The 20,022-nt window shown below is 33.9% G+C and overlaps 3 protein-coding genes across 3 annotated transcripts; 1 reads left to right on the top strand and 2 right to left on the bottom strand.

The window, feature by feature from the left end:
* Positions 1-1,853: 1,853 nt before the first annotated feature.
* Positions 1,854-4,433, top strand: LOC120273231. Its single transcript, XM_039279862.1, has 8 exons — positions 1,854-2,089; positions 2,192-2,582; positions 2,832-3,031; positions 3,136-3,318; positions 3,400-3,757; positions 3,847-3,930; positions 4,017-4,082; positions 4,242-4,433. Exons 1-8 carry the CDS (start codon positions 1,854-1,856, stop codon positions 4,431-4,433), a joined length of 1,710 nt encoding a protein of 569 aa, XP_039135796.1.
* A 2,143-nt stretch (positions 4,434-6,576) lies between these two features.
* On the bottom strand, positions 6,577-11,289 carry LOC120273230 (putative multidrug resistance protein). Its single transcript, XM_039279861.1, has 7 exons — positions 11,014-11,289; positions 10,678-10,732; positions 10,409-10,587; positions 9,858-10,315; positions 9,092-9,632; positions 8,048-8,950; positions 6,577-7,953 (listed from the first exon to the last, which is right to left on the bottom strand). Exons 1-7 carry the CDS (start codon positions 11,287-11,289, stop codon positions 6,577-6,579), a joined length of 3,789 nt encoding a protein of 1,262 aa, XP_039135795.1.
* Positions 11,290-13,252: 1,963 nt separating this feature from the next.
* On the bottom strand, positions 13,253-19,593 carry LOC120273229 (protein MAIN-LIKE 1-like). Its single transcript, XM_039279860.1, has 5 exons — positions 19,440-19,593; positions 13,811-14,237; positions 13,673-13,729; positions 13,500-13,593; positions 13,253-13,414 (listed from the first exon to the last, which is right to left on the bottom strand). The coding sequence occupies exons 1-5, from the start codon at positions 19,591-19,593 to the stop codon at positions 13,253-13,255; spliced, it is 894 nt and encodes a 297-aa protein (XP_039135794.1).
* Between the last annotated feature and the right edge of the window lie 429 nt (positions 19,594-20,022).

Genomic DNA, 20,022 nt, shown 5'->3' with positions numbered 1-20,022 from the left:
TAGTGTCTCCCATTTAATTTGTGAGTTCACGATAGCTCTTATCATTCTTATTAAATCAATAGATGCTTAATTTGCAATGTTATCTGAGATAACTCAGTTAACTGGTTAACTTGCTTGATATGTAATTTCCTTGTGTACTTATTAACTGAACTGATTTGGATGGTTTTATTTATTGTGTAATTTTTATATCCTGCCATGAATGTTAAGGAACTTGTTTGTTTGGTTTGAATATTGGCTTGAAGAAAACCTGATGGAGTACATATGTATCTTTCTTGATATTTTGAACCAAGGTTTATAGTTCAAACAAGAGTCACGGTTCGACTTGCTATTGAGATAGAGGCCTGGCCTGGTTCAGTAACTTCTTCTCCTTAGTACAGAGAACATTGCACTTGACTCTGGAGAACATGAACCAAAGTTCAGTACAAGAAAACCCCTTCAATACTTAGATCTAGAGTTAATTAATCATGCAAGGAGTGTTCTTTCTGCTGTAGGTCTTTGGATTTGGGTTTGGCATGTGTTTTTAATTATTGCTATCTGTTTTAATTGATTGAAGTAAATTGTATCATTGATGGTAGACTTTTAGACATATGTGTGGATTGAATGATTTTATTTATATTGAATGAACTTGATTTAGTTAAACTTAATTTGTAACTGCATGATTAATTTGCCAGTAATATAGATTACATGAGTTTATTTTGTTAAATATATATGTCCTGCCACCAATGTTAGTCTGCTATTTTTTATTCTTATGGATGGGCAAGTTAGTGTGGATGTTCTTGCCCATTGCTTTGTTTTGTCTATGAGGCAGGCACTAGTATGTGATTTTAATTATACATGTCTAGGCAGGCACTAGTAAGACTTTTGATTTGGGTTTGCCATGTGACTGTAATTATTGCTATCTGTTTTAATTAATTGATTGAAGTAATTATACAAGTTAATCTGTATGTGATTTGTTAATAGTGCCAGATGCTGAGTTATTCAGTATAAGGTTGCATTACAAGTTGGATGAAATAGAGGGCATCGCTGGATACATAGACTATTGTTGTTCTGACCAAATTTCCAAACTAGAGTTAATAAGTATGGCCAAGGAATTTTGCTTAGACATTGAAGGGTCTACATTTTGGTGGTTAGATACAAGAAGTGGTGAGAAAGGGTATAAGGAGATCAAAACTGATTTAGATGCCCTAACAATGTCAATGTCTGTTGGGTGTAGTAAAGAGGTGTATGTTTGCATTAATCTTCCCGATGAGGGCCATCGGATCATGGTAGTGGTGTGGATGTTTGCAATGATGAAGATGTGGGAGTAGGTGAAAATATTGGGCCCTGCACTATTACAATATGGAGCAGAGGAAGAAGAGGAGGCTGTAGATGATGCAGACTTGGAAGAAATTGTAGTCATGGGTACTGGAATGGGGAGAAAGGTTGATGAGGATGGTGATTTCCAAGATTCAGACTATAGTTTTAGTGAGGAATCAGAGGATGAAGTCAAAGTCAATCCTGGTAAATGTAATGCAGATGGTGATTTAGATGGTAAAGCTACACATGATGGAAATGATGATGATACAGAATCTGACTATGTTGGTTCAGAGGAGTTACAATCCTGTTCTTCCACAGATGAAGAGGGACAACTCCCACCCAGACCTAGGTATTCTGAATTTAATGGAGAAGTTGACATGAAGAACCCACACTTCAAAATTGGAATGAAATTCAGAGATTTTAAACAGTTTAAAGAGGCTGTGAAAACCTATGGGATTAAGAATAGGTATGTGATGAATTTCAGGGCCTAACACCAAGAAGAAATGCAAAGCTTTTTTTGCAAGAAAGGGTGTCCTTTCTACTTATGGGCCTCACCAATGGTGACGAGACCAAAAGCACGAGTGCAAATAAAGTCTGGAGTGCTAGAGCATGAATGTGCTAGAGATCATCATAACAGACATGTTAGTGCAGAGTGGATAGCAAAGAATTACCTTGAACAATTTAGGGCAGACCCCAGTTGGAGAGTTGCTGGCATTGTGCAGGCTGTGAAAACTAATCAAGAAGTAGACATCAGCCGATTGAAAGCCTACAGAGCCAAGTGTATTGCTCAAAGGTGCTCTAAATCGAAATTGTAGTAATTTTTTTTTTATATTTCTGCATACAAGCTGGATGAACTAAATCTAAACTTCTACCATGTTTTCTAAAATGATGTAAGGATCATAGATGGTGATGAGGAATCACAAATGGCCAGGTTGTATGACTACAGGCTGGAATTAGTGAGGACACACCCAGGATCAACAGTAATAATTAAATACAATGAAGAGGTCTTTGAAAGTATGTATGTCTGCCTAGCTCTTTTGAGAGCAGGTTTCTTATCAGGTTGCAGGAAATTGGTGTCATTGGATGGATGCTTCCTAAAAGGTTTGTATGGGGGGCAGCTATTGTCTGCAGTTGGGATAGATGCAAATGACTGCATCTACCCCATTGCATGGGCTGTTGTCAGTAAGGAGAACAAGGAAAATTGGACATGGTTTCTACAAATTCTTGCTCAAGACCTCATGATCAATAACAGCCACCAATGGGCCTTCATGACTGATAGGCAAAAGGTAAATTCTTTTTTATATGTCAACTTGCAATTTAATGATTTTAAACTATATATATGGAGAATTGGATGCTTTGTCCTGGTTTTGGTTTAAGATATATATGCTTTGTCCTGGTTTTGTTTTAAGATATATATATGCTTTGTCCTGGTTTTGGTTTGCATCTTTTGATTTTTTATTTTTATTTTTTCCCATTGTTGTCCTGTATGTGGGTGATTGAATGACCTTACATCACTTATCTTGGCCAAACAATAGGGGTTGATACCTGCAATAGCTGAATTATTTCCTATGTGTGAGCATAGATATTGTGTTAGGCACATCCACACCAACTTCAAGAAGACATTTAGAGGCAAAGCACTTAAGGACCAGCTTTGGTCATGTGCTAGGGCAACTTACACCTCTGCATTTAACAGAGCACTAGAGGGTCTAAAACAAATGAATTTGGGAGCATTTGAGTACATGGAAAAAATTGAAGCAAAGCATTGGAGTAGATCACAATTCCAGAGTAGGTTCAAATGTGATATTCTGTTGAACAACTTGTGTGAAGTTTTTTTAATAGTTGCATCTTAGAAGCTAGGACCAAGGGAATTATAACAATGAATGAGACAATGAGGACACAATTGATGAAGAGAATTCAGAAAATGAGAGATGCAATGCAAAAAGTGACAACCCTACACCGCCCCAGAATTGTAAAGAAACTTGAGAAATCCAAAGAATTAAGCTGGTTCTACAGCACTACATGGTCAGGTGGAGATAAATACCAAGTGGTAGGCCCAGATGGACAATTTGTTGTGAATAAGACTGAATGCACATGCTCCTGTAGGAAATGGCAGCTTAGTGGTATCCCTTGTAGCCATTCAGTGTCAGCCATGTACTATAATAAGGAAAAGCCCGAAAATTACCTTGACTCATGTTATTTAGTAAGCACTTTCATGGAAACATATAGTCACATCTTGAGTCCCACCCACGATAGAGATTCATGGCCTAAGAGTGACCAAGGTCCAATCATCCCACCACAGGCAGTAAACAATAGGAAGGGCAGGAAAACCAGGACGAGGAGGAAAGATCTGGGTGAAACTAGTGGGTTCAACAATGGAAAGGTAAGCAAAAAAGGGGTGAAGATGAGATGTGGCATATGTGGTGCAGTGGGGCATAACAAAAGATTCCATGGAATGCAGAAGGTATGCACATTTGGTTTTTGGTGTTAGCTATATATGTCTGGTAATAGTTCATGGTGAATTTAATTTAATTATATGCTCATGCCTACTAGGGAAACAAAGGTAGCCCAGCACTCTACCCACTTGTTGAGGGGACTGCAGCAAACAAACAACCATCACACCATCAGGTGGAACAGGTATTTACTTCACACATTCTGATTTTTAGTTTAGGCTGTTCATGTCAATAACTTATTCTAACTTCTTTCCTTACCAAAATATACAGACCATTCCTGAACAAAGTGATATGAATTTCTCTCAGTCAAATGACTTAAGGATGTCATCTCAGCAGGTGAGGATTGATACTAATAAATTTTTAGTGATTGCATCATTCCCTTTAACAAAATTCTGTTGGATAATCATAACACATATTGAATTCACTTGTGTAGTCAAAGGTCTTCAATTATGTTAGATAAGCAAAACAAAATGACTGAATTTACTTGTATTTTAGACTTTCAGTGCTATTACAAATCCTGCGAAATCATCATCCACTGGACCAGGCAATGTTCCTGTGGGGAAGTCTCAAGTGAAATACAGGGATGGCAAAAGACCAGGCAATGCTGACAAAAAGAGGAAAGTTTGGGTGCCACCAGGAGCTGCAACCCTTGCTGGTGCATCAGATGTTTACAAGAAAGGCCTTTGAGTAACATAGAAGCTTGCGACTCCTTTTATTTTTATTTTTTTTTGTTTCCTGAAGTATAACTTCAAGACGAAATTTCAGTGTCATCATTTTTTGTAAAGCATTGTCATGCAATGCCTATGTATACACGACACTGTCTTTTTGTAAAGCACTAACATCCAGTGCCTATTTTTGTAACGCATTGACCATCAGTGTATTAACTTACAGAAATTCTAGTGAAGTAGTGATTGTAGTATCAATTTCAACAAAGTTGGGTATATAAACTTCCTTTTTGCAATTTTTACACAGGTTTTATGAACCATCTTTTTTCCACTGAGTTTGCAGTTTCACTAAGTGTCTCATTGCTTTTGCAGTTTCACTCCATTAAATATATATGTGGAGCATCTTTCACAAAATTTTACTCATTGCTTTACCAGAAAACATTCAATAGATGTATTGATTTAAATTCAATACTTTGTGAAACTCCAATTTGAGTGTTTCAATTTAATCAAAGTAGAACTGCAGATGTTTCACAAACTCTAAACATCAAGATAATATAGCCAAAAAAGAAAAAAACTCTGCAAGACAACAACCACATCTACAGATTATATAAACTGCAGATTATATAAACTTCCTTTTTGCAATTCTACTTTGCAAAAAGGAAGTTTCACTTGTTTATCTTAGTAATACACTCTCTGCAGATTATATAAACTTCCTTTTTGCAATTCTACTTTGCAAAAAGGAAGTTTCACTTGTTTATCTTAGTAATACACTCTCTGCAGATTATATAAACTTCCTTTTTGCAATTTTTACACATGTTTTATGAACCATCTTTTTTCCACTGAGTTTGCAGTTTCACTAAGTGTCTCATTGCTTTTGCAGTTTCACTCCATTAAATATATATGTGGAGCATCTTTCACAAAATTTTACTCATTGCTTTACCAGAAAATATTCAATAGATGTATTGATTTAAATTCAATACTTTGTGAAACTCCAATTTGAGTGTTTCAATTTAATCAAAGTAGAACTGCAGATGTTTCACAAACTCTAAACATCAAGATAATATAGCCGAAAAAAAGAAAAACTCGCAAGACAACAACCACATCTACAACATCAACAATCGAACAAATAATCCTTGATGCACATCCCCTCAAAACCCATCATCAAAATTACACAAAAATAAATACAAAAATATAATCCCTCAAGGCACCAAAACAACATAATGAACAAATAACAAATCCACCAACTAATCCCTTTGTCTCCTCCTGCCAAACAATCCCTCGTCGGCGACTTTTAAGGACAAATCCATCTTGTTGCGGACCACTCTTGCTCATCGGGAAGGAGATCGCAACCTTGCTCACCCTACATAACATGGACAACGCTAGCTGCCGCTCTTTTCCCTTGTCGTGGTTGTCCACCATCTCCGCCACTCTTCTCACCCTATCTCTGTGACAATGACGAAGAGGAAGAGAAATAGAGAAAAGCATTTAGATTTAATTTGTGCTGAACTGGCAATTTGGGTGATGTGGTCTAATGTGGTAGATTGACATGGCAGACACTTGGATTTCAAAGGCTGAGTGTGTAAAAACCGGCCTCCACATCAGCACATTTGGGCCGGAATTGTTTGGGTGGCCTGCCGGTGAAAGAGAATCATAGCTTGGTAACCGTTTTGATCTAAATCAAAGTTGGGATACCGAAAAGATACAAGGTCAAAGTTTGGGTACCTCCCAAAAAATTTACTGAAATTCATATTAAATCTTATCTTACATCATTAAGAAGGGAAATTCATAACATGAGCCTCTTAGGAATTAGAGGCCCAAGTTTTGTGTGGATAAAATAGATTTTTATGTGGAAAAAAATTTTGCACATGAATAATATATTCACATGGTTATAAAATCTTTTTAATTAAATTATTTAAAAAAATCAATTTTTTATCTGGGTAAAAAAAAATTTTAAAAAAAAAATATAAAGTCACCTATGCCCTGTATATCCTTTGGTTTACATGTTCAAAGTTCAAATCATGATAGAAATGAAGGTAATTTAAAACCTAAATTATTTACAATAAGTTTTAATGTTAATCTTTTAAAAAAAACATATCAAACTCACAAAAGTATCGAGTAATTTATTGTCAAATTCATCATCAAACATGATTATTAGAGTAATAAAATTAAACTTCCGGTGACAATGGTCCTTGTTGAAGGTTCACCAAAGCAAAGTAAGCTCCAGAGGGTCCAATAGCCAGAAGAGAATCATGAGTTCCCTTTTCTAATATTTTTCCTTTTTCAAGCACAACAATAAGATCACAATTTTGTACTGTGCTTAATCTGTGAGCTACGACAACACAAGTCCTTCCAATCATCACTCTCTCTAGTGTTTCTTGGACAATTTTTTCTGACCAACTATCTAGTGCACTAGTAGCTTCATCCAATAAAAGTATTGCTGGATTTTTTAATATTGCCCTTGCTATTGCAATCCTCTGCTTTTGCCCACCAGAGAGTTGTAAACCTCTATCTCCACATAATGTCTCATATCCATCTGTAAGACTACTTATAAACTCATGAGCATTGGCTAATTTTGCAGAATTCTCTATCTCTCCTTCTGTAGTCACTTCTGTTCCATATGTAATGTTTTCCCTTACTGTACCTGAAAATAGCATTGGCTCTTGGCTCACTAAAGCAATATGCTTTCTTAAAGAAGAAAGGTTGTATGATTTAATGTCTCTTCCATCAATTTTCACCTTCCCTAAGAGTGGATCATAAAACCTTTCTATTAGACAAACAATAGTTGACTTCCCACAACCACTTGGTCCAACAATAGCAGTAGATTTTCCGGCTTCAATGCTTAAGGAGAAGTTTTTAAAAACAAGTTGATTTGGTCGAGTTGGATATGCGAAGTCCACATTTTGAATGTCCACATTTCCGATGGCCTTTTCCGGGCAATAACCTTCACTGTCCTCTGGCTCAATTTTTGTGCGCCGATCTAATATTTTGAATATATATGCAATGGAACTAGTTCCTCTGGTGATGTCTGTAGCCATACTGCCTATCTCGGCGATAATACGACTAGTGCTTACAAGAATTAGAAATGTTTGGAATAATGTCTTAGCAGTGATTTGGTTGCGAGATAAAAGTTTTGCGCTGTACCAAAAGGTGAGAGCCCAAGTGAGTCTCATGAGACACAGGGATAAACCAAGGCCAATACCTGCAAACCAAGATTGTTTAATGTCTTCATTTTGATAGATTTTTTGGGAATGTTGGAATAACTCGAGGAATCGATCTTGAGAAGAGAAAACAGTGATTGTTCGAATGTTGGAAACAGCCTCAACTGCAAGTTTGCTACTCTCAGACTGAGATTGAATTGTTTTATTCAACATCTTTCTTAAGAAAACTGGCCGGGCATAGAATGAAAGAGTGATCAGCGGTTGGATGGAAATCAGGACAATGGCTAATCTCCATGAAGTAATCAATGCCAAAACAAACGCAATGATGATAGAAGAAAAGGTTTGGATTATAAGAGCCATGCGATCACCCACCAAAGATCTCACCTGCAATCATAGTAAGTTAATTTATAAAGTAAATCTCTAAAATAAATCATATCTCCATTTTAGTCTATAAACTAAAAAATAATAAGAAACTAACCATTGTAGCATCTTTTGCAAGACGAGAACATAGAGCACCAGTAGAGTTCTCTTCTTCTTCAAACCAACCAACTTCAAAAGTAAGCATCTTTTGCAACATTAATTCTCTCACTCTCTTGGTAACATGTTCTCCCATAGCTCCAAAGTTGTAGTGTTGCCCAATATTGATCAAGAGTGATAGGAGCGACAAAAAGGCAAATGTAATACAATAAAACCTTGTCTTAGTCTTGATCTCCTCATGATCTTTGAGGAAAAACACTGCTAATATGCTTCCTAATGAGTATCCATACAATGGTTGTATGGCTCCGAAGAAAGCCGCATTCAAACAACCAATAACTCCATTCTTCCATTCCGGTGCATTTAAGCATAACAACCTCCAAAAAGAAGGAACTGAAGAATCAATGAATTCTTGTTTATTCTCTTCTTCGTTGTCTTCGATAGACCTCACTGAATTTCCCCTGCTTACTACTGAAAGCAACATTTTGATGCTACCATTTCGACTAACTTTCCTTGAAGATGATGATTCTAACACAATATTAGATGTGCATTGTTCTTCTTCTCTTCTTACTTGTATCGGTGTTTGTTGTAGTTTCACTAAGGGTGAGTAAACTCCGTTCTCGTCGCGCATAAGTTCATTGTGAGACCCAGACTCCACAACATGCCCGGCTTGAACCACGGTAATTATATCAGAATTTAGAATAGTAGAAAGGCGATGAGCGATGATGATGGTGGTCCTCCCAATCGAAGCGATATCAATCGCCTCTTGAACTATTCTTTCTGATTCGGTGTCTAGTGCACTTGTCGCCTCATCAAGTAGAAGAATTTTCGGCGATCTTAGCACTGCTCTTGCTATTGCTATTCTTTGTTTTTGGCCTCCTGATAACTGAATTCCTCTTTCCCCTACCTACATTAATAAATTTCATTATATAAAGACATACATGTTATGCAAGCTCCTCTGTTTTTTTGCTCACTCTATATGTTGTTCATATGCAGCAAATCCAGGCAAAGAAGAAAGCAGCAAAAACAAGGACTTTATTTTACTAACCTGTGTATCATAGCCAAGTGGCAACTGAGAGATAAAGTCATGCACATTAGCAGTCTTGCAAGCAACCATCACATCGTCCATTGAAGCATCTTCTTTACCAAACAATATGTTCTCCTTAATGGAAGTAGCAAAGAGTGCTGGCTCTTGGTTGACAAGTCCCATTTGAGATCTCAACCACTTGAGTTTTAGCCTTTGGATATCCACTCCATCCAACAAGATTGAACCATTTATAGGATCATAAAACCTTTGTAACAATGAAATCACTGTTGATTTTCCTGAGCCACTTGATCCAACCAATGCCAATGTCTTCCCTGCAGGGACCTTTAGATTGAACTCATTTAGGACTATGGTTTCGGGCCTTGAAGGGTAAGCAAACTTAATGTCTTTGAATTCCACTTCTCCGGTTATACGTTGTAGTATCTCGCCCTCATCGTTCTCTGAGTCGATCTTCGGTACTCTGTTCACTACCTCTGATATCCTTCCGGCCGCCGCACTTGCCTCTGCTAAGTACTTCAAGTTCGAAAGTGATGTTCCGAATGCTCTAATTTCAGTATAAAACATATGAGAAATATTAGACGGTCGTTGTATATCTTTGAACTTTGAGACAGAAAATTAAGGAAAAAAACTACATGGATTCATTTTTTTTCCCTTGAATTATATGTGCATTTTTCATTGAGTTCATTCATCAAATTCATGAATCCAAATAAATATAAAACAATAATATAGAGATCAAAATCACATTTAAATCTTTTAGTAATAAACTCACATGCCGCCGGCGATGGTAATAGTTCCTACACCGAAGATAGTTCCACCACGCGCATCATGGTTGATAACTAGTTTGCTAGAGTACCACAACAAGAAGGCCCAAATCGAATAGATGATACCGTTACTACCGACGGCAATGCCTTTGATCAGGCCTTGCCGGAGACCAAGCTTAATAGAACCCTCAAGTGCGGCAGAGAACTCGGCCACCGTCTTCTTTTCCCTGACAAAAGAGTGCACTGTTCTAATGCTAGAGATAGCTTGCTCTGCAATGTGGCCTGCCTTGTTGTACTCCTCTCTAATCTTTGATGCTATTCCTATCAATATCCTCCCATACATGATTCCTGGTATGATCAGGAGTAACACAGTTGGTAATGCAATCAAAGCTAGTCTCCACAACATGAAGAATCCTAGGGTGTATCCTCCGATAAATACGGTGAAGTTCATCAAGAAGTTCGGTATCTACAAAAATTAATTTATGTTTATACATGTATAGTTAAAGTTATTGATCATAGAATAAGATAATCAGAGTATGTAGGAGAGAATCAAGTGAACCTTTTCGCTAATAACATCTTGGATGACAAGGCTATCACTAGAGATACTAGTGATTACCTCTGTTGTGGATGCAATTTTAAGATCAAAGTATGCTATATCTTGTCTTAGTATCGCTTTGAGATATCGATTTCGCATTCTTGATGCTTGTCTTTGGCCAGTTCTCGCCCAACAATATCCCTCTGCATGCCATTGTCAATAGGCGTATATATCATGTGTGTGAAGGGAAATAATTATTCAACAACATTAACACAGCTTGATTTAGTTTGTACCCAAGAAAGCAGATACAAACAATCCACAAGATATGTAGAGCAAAGCCACCGCATTCTGCAACACATTCAAATCAAACTCAGTAATGGCAATAAAAAAAGCCTGTTAAAATTAGTTGATAATTTTAAATTTATAAAAAAATTATACTAATTGTTCAAAATTGCTCTCTCTGTACGTTAGTTAAACAGAAAGCCAACTGAGGTTCATGGATCAAAGTGCACTTCTTTTTGAGGTTCATGGAAATGCAAACATACACTAAAGAAAAAAAAAACTTGGAAGAAATATTGGAAAACTAATGGAGAGAAACAAGACTATAAATCCTATAAATGTGATTTCACCTTGTTAATCTTTTCAATGAAGAATGAAGGTGAAGATGAGGAGGCAGCCCCTAACTCATTCATGATCAAGCTAGTGACAAGAAGAGTGATGGGTGTGGACATACCATCACCTATTGCACCAATGGTGCCAATTGCCATTAGAAACTTATCCACTCCATCTGCATGCATGAACACAGCCTTAAATGATGATGATGATGATGATGATGATGAAGAACTAATGTTTGTATTTCCATTTTCATTTTCATTTTCATTTTCATTATTTGACTTATTTTCCATCTTTGCTTCTTTGGTTAACCAAGGTATAGATTTCTTCTCTTATTTATATGCATGGATCAGAGCTTGCCGTCCAAGAGGATCCAAGAAATTAATTGAGAGCTATATCAATGGTGCAAAGGACAAAGAACAAGAAGTTAGCCGGCCATTTTTTTATTACATCTGTTGGAATTATAATGACAAAGTTTGGCCGGCTTGTTGTGATTAATCCCCGGTTGACAGTGATTTGATGGATTTTTTTTTATTACATTTTTTTTTTTATATCTTTTGATTTTTTTCCCCACTTAGTGTTGGGTCTATGTATTTTTAAACCGAGTTAATGCTTTGACCCAAGTTGTTTATTTATTTTTTTTAATATACTTTTACTGGTTTATATATTCTTGTCTTCTCAAATCCGGAGGAGCAAAAGTGTGGGGGAAAATGAATTGGTTTTACTTTTAAAATGTAGAAAAATTGATAATTTTGATGAGAATGAAGTGGCTTTTTTTTTAAAAATATTAAAAAAAAAATTTACTAAATTACGCATGTTTGGGATTATTTACCAAAATACACAGGTTAGTAGAAAACAGTAAAAATTTCCTCATTTTCAGCTTTTTTTTTATTTTTTTTATTTTAAAATATAGAAAACGGGAGAGTTTCTCCCGTTTTCATTTTTTTTAATTTTTTTAATAAAAGAAAAAGGAAAACGGGAGTTACTCTCCCATTTTCTTTTTTTTTTTTAAAAAAAAACTAATGTAGTTGCTTGCTGTTAGGTCTTAAAAGAATTTTTTTTATATAATTAATTTTTTAATTAGAAAATAAAGGTTGGTATATATATATATATATATATATGTATATGTATATATATATTAACCTTTTATTAAAAAAAAATATGAATCTCGAAAAATATTAGAAATAAAATGGTCAAAGTTGCACCGGTAATTAATTAATACAAAATAGGATATTTAAATCTACAACGGTAAGTAGTTAGTATAAAGTAGGACGGTCAAACCTACACCGTTAGTAATTAGCACAAAGTAGGACTGTCAAACCTGCAGTGGTTAATAATTACCACAAAGTAGGACAATGAAAAGTGCAACGGTCAGTACTAAGCACCGGTCAGTACTTAGCACAAAGTAGGTCAGTTAAACCTGCACCGGTCAGTAATTGGTATAAAGTAGGTTGGTCAAACTTGTATAGGTAATTAATTAGGACAAAGTAGGACGGTCAAATCTGCACCTGTCAGTGATTAGCACAAAGTACGTCGGTCAAACTTGCACCGGTCAGTAATTAGTTCAAAGTAAGTTGGTCAAACCTACACCGATCAGTATTAGCACAAAGTAGGACAGCCAAACTTGCACCGTCGATGAATTAGTACAAAGTATGTCGGTCAGACCTGCACCGGTCAGTAATTAACACAAAGTAAGACGGTGAAACCTGCACCGGTCAATACTTAGCACAAAGTAGGTCAGTCAAACCTGTATCGGTCAGTAATTAGTACAAAGTAGGTCACTCAAACCTCCACTAGTCAGTAATTAGTATAAAGTAGATCGGGTTAAAAGCCGCACCGGGTCGCTGATTAGCACAAAGTACGCCGGTCAAACCTGCACCACTTGGTGATTAGCACAAAGTAGGACAGTCAAACCTGCACCAGTTAGCACAAAGTGCGCCGGTCAAACCTACACCACTCAGTGATTGCGACAAAGCAGGACAATCAAACCTGCACCAGTCAGCACAAAGTACGCCGGTCAAACCTGCACCACTCAGTGATTGGGACAAAGTAGGACAGTCAAACTTGTACCAGTCAGCACAAAGTACGACAGTCAAACCTACACCGCTCAGTGATTAGGATAAAGTATAAAAGTCAAACCTGCACCAGTTAGTATCCGATCCATCTTCCGTGCATCAATGCCAAATCTGTGTCAATTCTGCCACGAAGATCATGATCATGGGTCGGTCCAATGCAAACCGGATCGAGAGGAACACCTTAGGCGAAGCCAAATTGTCTTGTCACTCGATCTGTTTGGTGCCACTCAACAACTTCGAAGCAAATCAATGATGTAAATGCAATCCATAAAGGTCTGTCTGCGAAAATGTCATGTGGCACTTGTGTGATTATCTCGTTCGAATCATAAGGCCGCCATATAAACTGTTCAAAATTATTTAACAAATAATCAATGATTATTAATACCTAAAATATGTGTATGAATTATCAGTTTTTTTAACAACATTACTTGTTGCATCTCCAACCAATCTAGTAGCTGCCTATAAATCTTCACATTGTGCTTGTTGCTACGGTTATCATCATCCACTTCAATGTGCGCCCACCTGAAAAATGAGAATGAATTATAATTTCAATGTATTATAATTGAGTGTAAAATGAATCATCAATTTAATTTGCTCTCACCTACGAGCCAGAGGAAAGGATACGATAGCACGGGTTTGAGGGGATATACTTGAAATCCTGTACCATGCCCATGATTGAAGTAATATCATAGATCCACTGATATTTTTCATATCCTTGTTGGATGCATGGCATAAAGACCTGTACAGGGTTGCTAGACATGCTGAACTCCAACTATATCTTCCTGCTTCTGTAAAATCCCTCAGAAGTGGTAACCACTTCAGATGAACCCTGTTCTGAGACATATATGGCATGAGGACACAACCGATAAGCCTTAGGATATAGGCACGTGCATAACATTCTATCTGTCGTTGACCTGCATCGTATGACAGCATGCCAAATGTTTCCTTAAGCCACATTAGAGTTATACTCTGACCTTTCCTTTGCTCCGCCGGTGGGACCACTCCGAGCAACTCTGCACAGACAGCACTTCCTAAGACGGAAGTCTGCCCGATGACTTTGTGGCCGTTAATCGGTAAGCCAAGTAATAGTGCCACATCTTTCAACGTGATTGTTGTCTCACCGCATGTAAGGTGGAATGTGTGTGTTTCAGTCCGCCATCTCTCCACTAATGCGCTCACAAGAGCGGCATCAATTCAGAAATTAAGAATTTGAGCCGCATGATAGAACTCGGCTTCTCTTAAAAGGCCTATGATTTGTGGAGGAGGCTCTGCGATAGACACATGTCTACACCTAAGAACCCGATCAGGCTGTAAAAAGTTATAAATTAATCAATTTCATATTAAATGGAAAAATAAAATAGGTTGACTTAAAAAAATATAAGACACGAAAAAATCATAAATCCGAACATATGCCATCGAAAAATTAAATATGATTGAAGAGTAAACCATAAAGATTGGCGTGCTAATAATATACTAGGTTATCTAAATAAACATGCTTCAGCCATAATATAACAATTATTAATACAATAAAAAATTAACCTAATAATATACTAGGTTATCTAAAATAATGACGTAATACAATTATTAATAAAAAAAGCCTAATAATATATTAGGTTATCTAAATAAACATGCTTCAAGGTTAATATAACAATTATTAATACAATAATTAATTATGACATAATAAAATTATTCATAAAACCTAAAGATATAATACAATTATTATAATAAACAAAATTACCTAAAAATGTAGTGGGTTATCTAATTAAACATGATTGGGGGGCTAATAAGATAATTAATAATTATGACATAATATAATTATTGATAAAAAATTATTACTAAGTTATCTAAATAAAATAATGACTTAATACATTTATTGATAAAAAATAACCGAATAATATACTAAGTTATCTAAATAAACATTCTTCGAGGTTAATATAACAATTATTAATACAATAATTAATTATGATATAATAAATTTATTCATAAAACCTAATGCATAATACGATTATTAATAATAAAAAAATTACCTTAAAAATATAGTGGGTTATCTAATTAAACATGATTGGGGGGCTAATAAGATAATTATTAATACTATTAAGAATTATGATATAATACAATTATTAATATAAAATAATGACTTAATACAATTATTAATAAAAAATAACCAAATAATATACTAGGTTATCTAAATAAACATTCTTAGCGGTTAATATAATAATTATTAATACAATAATTAATTAATACATAATAAAATTATTCATAAAACCTAATGACATAATACGATTATTAATAATAAAAAAATTACCCTAAAAATATAGTGGGTTATCTAATTAAACATGATTGGGGTGCTAATAAGATAATTATTAATACGATTAATAATTATGGTATAATACAATCATTAATATAAATAATGATTTAATACAATTATTAATAAAAAATAACCAAATAATATACTAGGTTATCTAAGTAAACATGCTTCGAGGTTAACAATTATTAATACAATAATTAATTATGACATAATACAATTATTAATAAAAAAATTATCCTAAAAATATAGTGTGTTATCTAATTAAACATGCCTCGGCTGCTAATAAGATAATTATTAATACGATTAATAATTATGACATAAAAAATTATTATGTTAAACTAATGTCTTAATATAATTATTAATAAATAATTAATTTCAAAGTTATCTAAGTATACAAAAATATTACCTTTTCCGACAAAATGGATGAAATGTGATCACTCTGTAATCTTAAAAACGCTATCGAAAATTATCAACAGAAATCCCGTACACGTGTAAGTAGTAAACACCCGCACAATTAGAACTTGAAGTAAGATTAAAATAGGAGAAAATGAGAATGGAGAGGGAGATAGTATGAAGTGGGAAGTGGGAATTATATAAAAATAATAATAATAATAAAATAATTCAACGGATAAATTTATATCCGTTGCTAAAGGCTATTACTCAGTATTCTTGTTTTTGCTTTTTAATAAAAGCATTGGTGAAAAAGCCAAGGAGTGAAGACCTCTGTGTTTTGAGGAATTTATTTTTTTAATTTTTTGTTTCTCTGTTTTCTTGTTTGGCTTTTCCGCTTTTCCCCAAAAAAAAAAAACAGCAATCAAGGACAAAAGAGCTTTATCTGTTTCAGGATTTTAATAAAAAAAAAATTTAAAAAGTTTTGAAAACGGGAGAGTTTCTCCCGTTTTCATAATTTTTTAATTAAAAAAAATGAAAACGGGAGAAACTCTCCCGTTTTCTATATTTTAAAATAAAAAAAAATTAAAAAAAAGCTGAAAACGGGGAAAATTTTACCGTTTTCCACCGACCTGCGTATTTTGGTAAATAATCCCAAACATACGTAATTTAATAAATATTTTTTTTATAATGTTAAAAAAAAAAGCCGAATGAAGTTGACGAGAGGACACTCTGTGAAGCTTTATTTATTATATATACTTGGAATTGGTCATCTTGAATAAAGATATTATGTTTTGTCATGATCATTGGAAGAGTTTGATATATATATATATATATATATATGGTTCATAATGCGAGGTACATGTCAACGTACCAATTTGTATTATTTTTTATTTATTTATTTTTGGGCTGAAGATAGATTATAACAAGATTGGTGGTTGACCTTCCGAACCATCTTTTTGATAGAAACTTCAAACAGTAAATTAATGGACTAGTCCTTCTATTAATAAAGAAGAAAACCAGCGGCGAGAAAGTCTGAGCGCTTGTGCTTGAACGGACTTGCTGATATTTTTAAGTAGACCTTCACATAAAAGAGAATTAAAGGTGGTTTTTTTTTTTGCTCCTTTACCGAAAGTGTATGCAAGTTATTTCTCTGGTTATTTTTATTTATTTATTTTAATTAATTTATATAAATTAAAAAAAGTTGATTAAAGTTAGTTGATAATCTAAAATTTATAAAAAAATATATTAAAATTTTAAAATTATTTTTTAAAATAAGATTTAAGAAAATCCGTTAAAGTTTGTTAGTAATCTAAAACTTATAAGTATTTATATTATTCTTTTTATTATTTTTTAATACGATTTAATAAATTGTGTGGTTGAATATGATTTATTAGAAGTTGTAGATATACATAAAAATAAATGGTAAATTTAGAAAAAACAATATTTAATATTTTATAAATTTTTCAAAAATAACAAGTAAAAAATACCAAAGAAAATCTTTAAAATGGGACAAATTAAAAGAGCCAGAGAGAGTATGAGCTTAGTCATTTTAAAGATTTATTTCCCGTGTTGAAGATTTATAACCTCTTATTTGGATATAGATTGAATTTTTATTTTTATAAAGGTGTTGATCAATATGTGCTGTGTGATTTGTATTTCTTTATATGTTCAATTTTTTTTAATAAAGGTAACTAGAATCTTTTAGTATACCTATTACGTGTGAGTTATTGTCTTGAACGCGCCCTCATCACATGGGCACACGTGAGAGAAGGATATAACATTACCTATAAGTGAATTTCTCCAACGAGTATTCAAATTTTTATCAATTTGTACGCCATATGAGGGACTCATGGTAGTGTTTTGAACCACTTAAATCAAATGACTTTAGTTATATATGTTCAACTTAATATGAGATTTTTCCATACATATATTTCACAATGTTGATGACAGTGAGGCATGAAGAAGAAATTAGAAAGTGATGGTTGATTTGTAATATTTGGAGTAAGTTATTTTGGCAAAATACATTGAACTTATGTATGTGAAGGACGACAAACATGAGAAGGGGCAAGGTTTACTCAATGTGTTTGTCAACTAATTAATTGTCATGGATCTGTCACTTAGTTTTGTGTTGAATTTTATCATTAATAAAAAAAAAATCAGTGATTGTTTGTTATGTTGAATATGTATGAAATAATTATAAATATTTTTATAACAATTTCAGTTGTGTTGTCCATGCCCTTCAGGTTTTAAAAATGTAAGGCTTTTTTTTTAAATATTGTTTTTTTTAAATTAATTACCGAAGTACATATTTATGTAATTATTTATGGAAATAAGCATTTTTTATTTTTTAATATTAAATTTTAGATTTTTAAACAATTACAGGTCCATTAGTTTTTTTTAATATTAATGTTTTATTTCTTTTTGAAAATCAGGTCTCACTAGTTTTTTAATATTAAAATTTATCTTTTTAAAAAACACAGGTCCTAGTAGTTTTTTAAATTTAAAAACAGTTTTACATTCGAGGCCTTATGATTTCATAATTTTTTTTTAATAATTTGTTTTATTCCCACTTCTTCTCGTTTATTTCTACTTTCATTCATTCTAATAGATAAAAATTATGGATAATATTCGGTCAAAATTTAAATAGATAAAAATTATTATGGTCAAAATTTTAATAGGTAAAAATTAAAATTATCTCTAAATATTAGAATAGTCAAACCTACAACTGTTGGGGGTAGGTGGAGAACATTATAGGAGGTTTATGGGATGAATTAATTATGACAGGTGACACTTACCCCGATTCGAGAGAGCCATTGGATCAAATTGATCAATGACTGTCCATTTGTTAGGTGGAGACCTATATAAACCCTCCAAGCCCCTTTGTAAAAATACATAAGTATAGTTATAAAAAAAATTATCAAGAGAAGTTCTCTCTAAAACTTATGTCATTCTAGTTTCTTTATTTCCTTTACATTCAAGCTAGCAAAATTCATATTCTTGTCAAGCTGAACCAAGGAGGCTACCTTGATTAAGAGGAATACTGACCAAGGGTCGCATGGACTCTTGATGAAAGAATAAGCTTGTGATATGTACTATTCTAATCATAATATTGAAACCTTATCGAGGAAGAAAAAAAACTTTCACTATAATTGCTAACTACTCAATCTTGATAAATGGACTCATATTGTAGTGAAAATAAAACAAGTTATAAGAAAATATTATGAAATTATGAGGAGTTGAATGGAAAGCTGTTTTTTAATTAAAAAAACTATTTAGACATATGGTTTTTTTAAAAAAATAAAATTTTAATATTAAAAAACTAGTGGGTTTGTGATTTTTAAAAAGTAAAACCCATGGGCCCGTAACTTTAAAAAAACTAAAATATAATATTTTAAAATATGCATTTATGTAAATAATTACGAAACTGTGTGCATTTCGATAATTAATTAAAAAAATAGAGCATGTTTGGATAATCAGAAATTATGGCATAATCTGTACAATATGGCATAATTTAACATTTTTTTGAGAATTATGCTATATTGGCTGTTTGGGTGCTTATTTTAAAGTATAAAATTATAACATAATTTAGGTATTATGGCATAAAAAAATATTTCACTAAGAGGAATAATTTCTCATTGCAAAAAGTCTCTTTTCTTTTTGATCCAACCACCAGCCATTGGTCTATCGACGGTTCGGTCAACCTCTGGCGACTGGCCACCGGCCTTCTGGCCGGCCTTCGGTGACCAACCACTAGTCCGGCGGCCTCCAGTGACACGTCGGCTGTCCACCGGTGGTCCAGCCGACATCCGGCGACCAACCATCGATCCACCGGTGATCTGGTCGCCTACTGGCTGGCCTCTAACGATCGACCACCGGTGGTTCGCCCATCGGCCGATGGTCCACCGATGGTCCGGCCGACCTCCGGTGATCGGCCACCAGCAGTCCGGCCGTCAGTCGCCTAGTCTCCGTAATTTTTTTTTTATTTTGTTAACCAAACACTCATTTTATTAGAATAAAATATGTCACAATATCTATAATAATCACTTACACTTACATAATAAAATTATGTCATATTTTTTTATTTTTCAGCCAAACAGAAGCCAAAATGTAATCTTAAAAATATATTTTCTTCATATTTTAGTGAACTGAATTTTAATTTTTGGGCTCAAAATTAAAAGTAATATTAATTTTTAAATTTAGGTATAGTTTTGATCATTTTGATTTTTAAATGAAGAGAAATGTTCATTACA

The sequence above is a fragment of the Dioscorea cayenensis genome, chromosome 12 (assembly GCF_009730915.1).
Source record: "Dioscorea cayenensis subsp. rotundata cultivar TDr96_F1 chromosome 12, TDr96_F1_v2_PseudoChromosome.rev07_lg8_w22 25.fasta, whole genome shotgun sequence".
Classification (NCBI taxonomy): domain Eukaryota; kingdom Viridiplantae; phylum Streptophyta; class Magnoliopsida; order Dioscoreales; family Dioscoreaceae; genus Dioscorea; species Dioscorea cayenensis.
This window is presented reverse-complemented; position numbering and strand designations above follow the sequence as displayed.

Coding starts and splice junctions, on each gene's coding strand:
- LOC120273229 (XM_039279860.1), bottom strand. CDS start 19,593: ATGGTTGGTCGCCGGATGTCGGCTGGACCACCGGTGGACAGCCGACGT. Junction 13,730..13,810: donor TGTCTAGCAACCCTGTACAG/GTCTTTATGCCA, acceptor GGCATGGTACAG/GATTTCAAGTATATCCCCTC. Junction 13,594..13,672: donor TCCTTTCCTCTGGCTCGTAG/GTGAGAGCAAAT, acceptor CTCATTTTTCAG/GTGGGCGCACATTGAAGTGG.
- LOC120273230 (XM_039279861.1), bottom strand. CDS start 11,289: ATGGAAAATAAGTCAAATAATGAAAATGAAAATGAAAATGAAAATGGA. Junction 10,316..10,408: donor AAGATGTTATTAGCGAAAAG/GTTCACTTGATT, acceptor TAATTTTTGTAG/ATACCGAACTTCTTGATGAA. Junction 8,951..9,091: donor CACTTGGCTATGATACACAG/GTTAGTAAAATA, acceptor TTATTAATGTAG/GTAGGGGAAAGAGGAATTCA.
- LOC120273231 (XM_039279862.1), top strand. CDS start 1,854: ATGGTGACGAGACCAAAAGCACGAGTGCAAATAAAGTCTGGAGTGCTA. Junction 3,032..3,135: donor ATGAATTTGGGAGCATTTGA/GTACATGGAAAA, acceptor TTTTTTTAATAG/TTGCATCTTAGAAGCTAGGA. Junction 3,758..3,846: donor GATTCCATGGAATGCAGAAG/GTATGCACATTT, acceptor CATGCCTACTAG/GGAAACAAAGGTAGCCCAGC.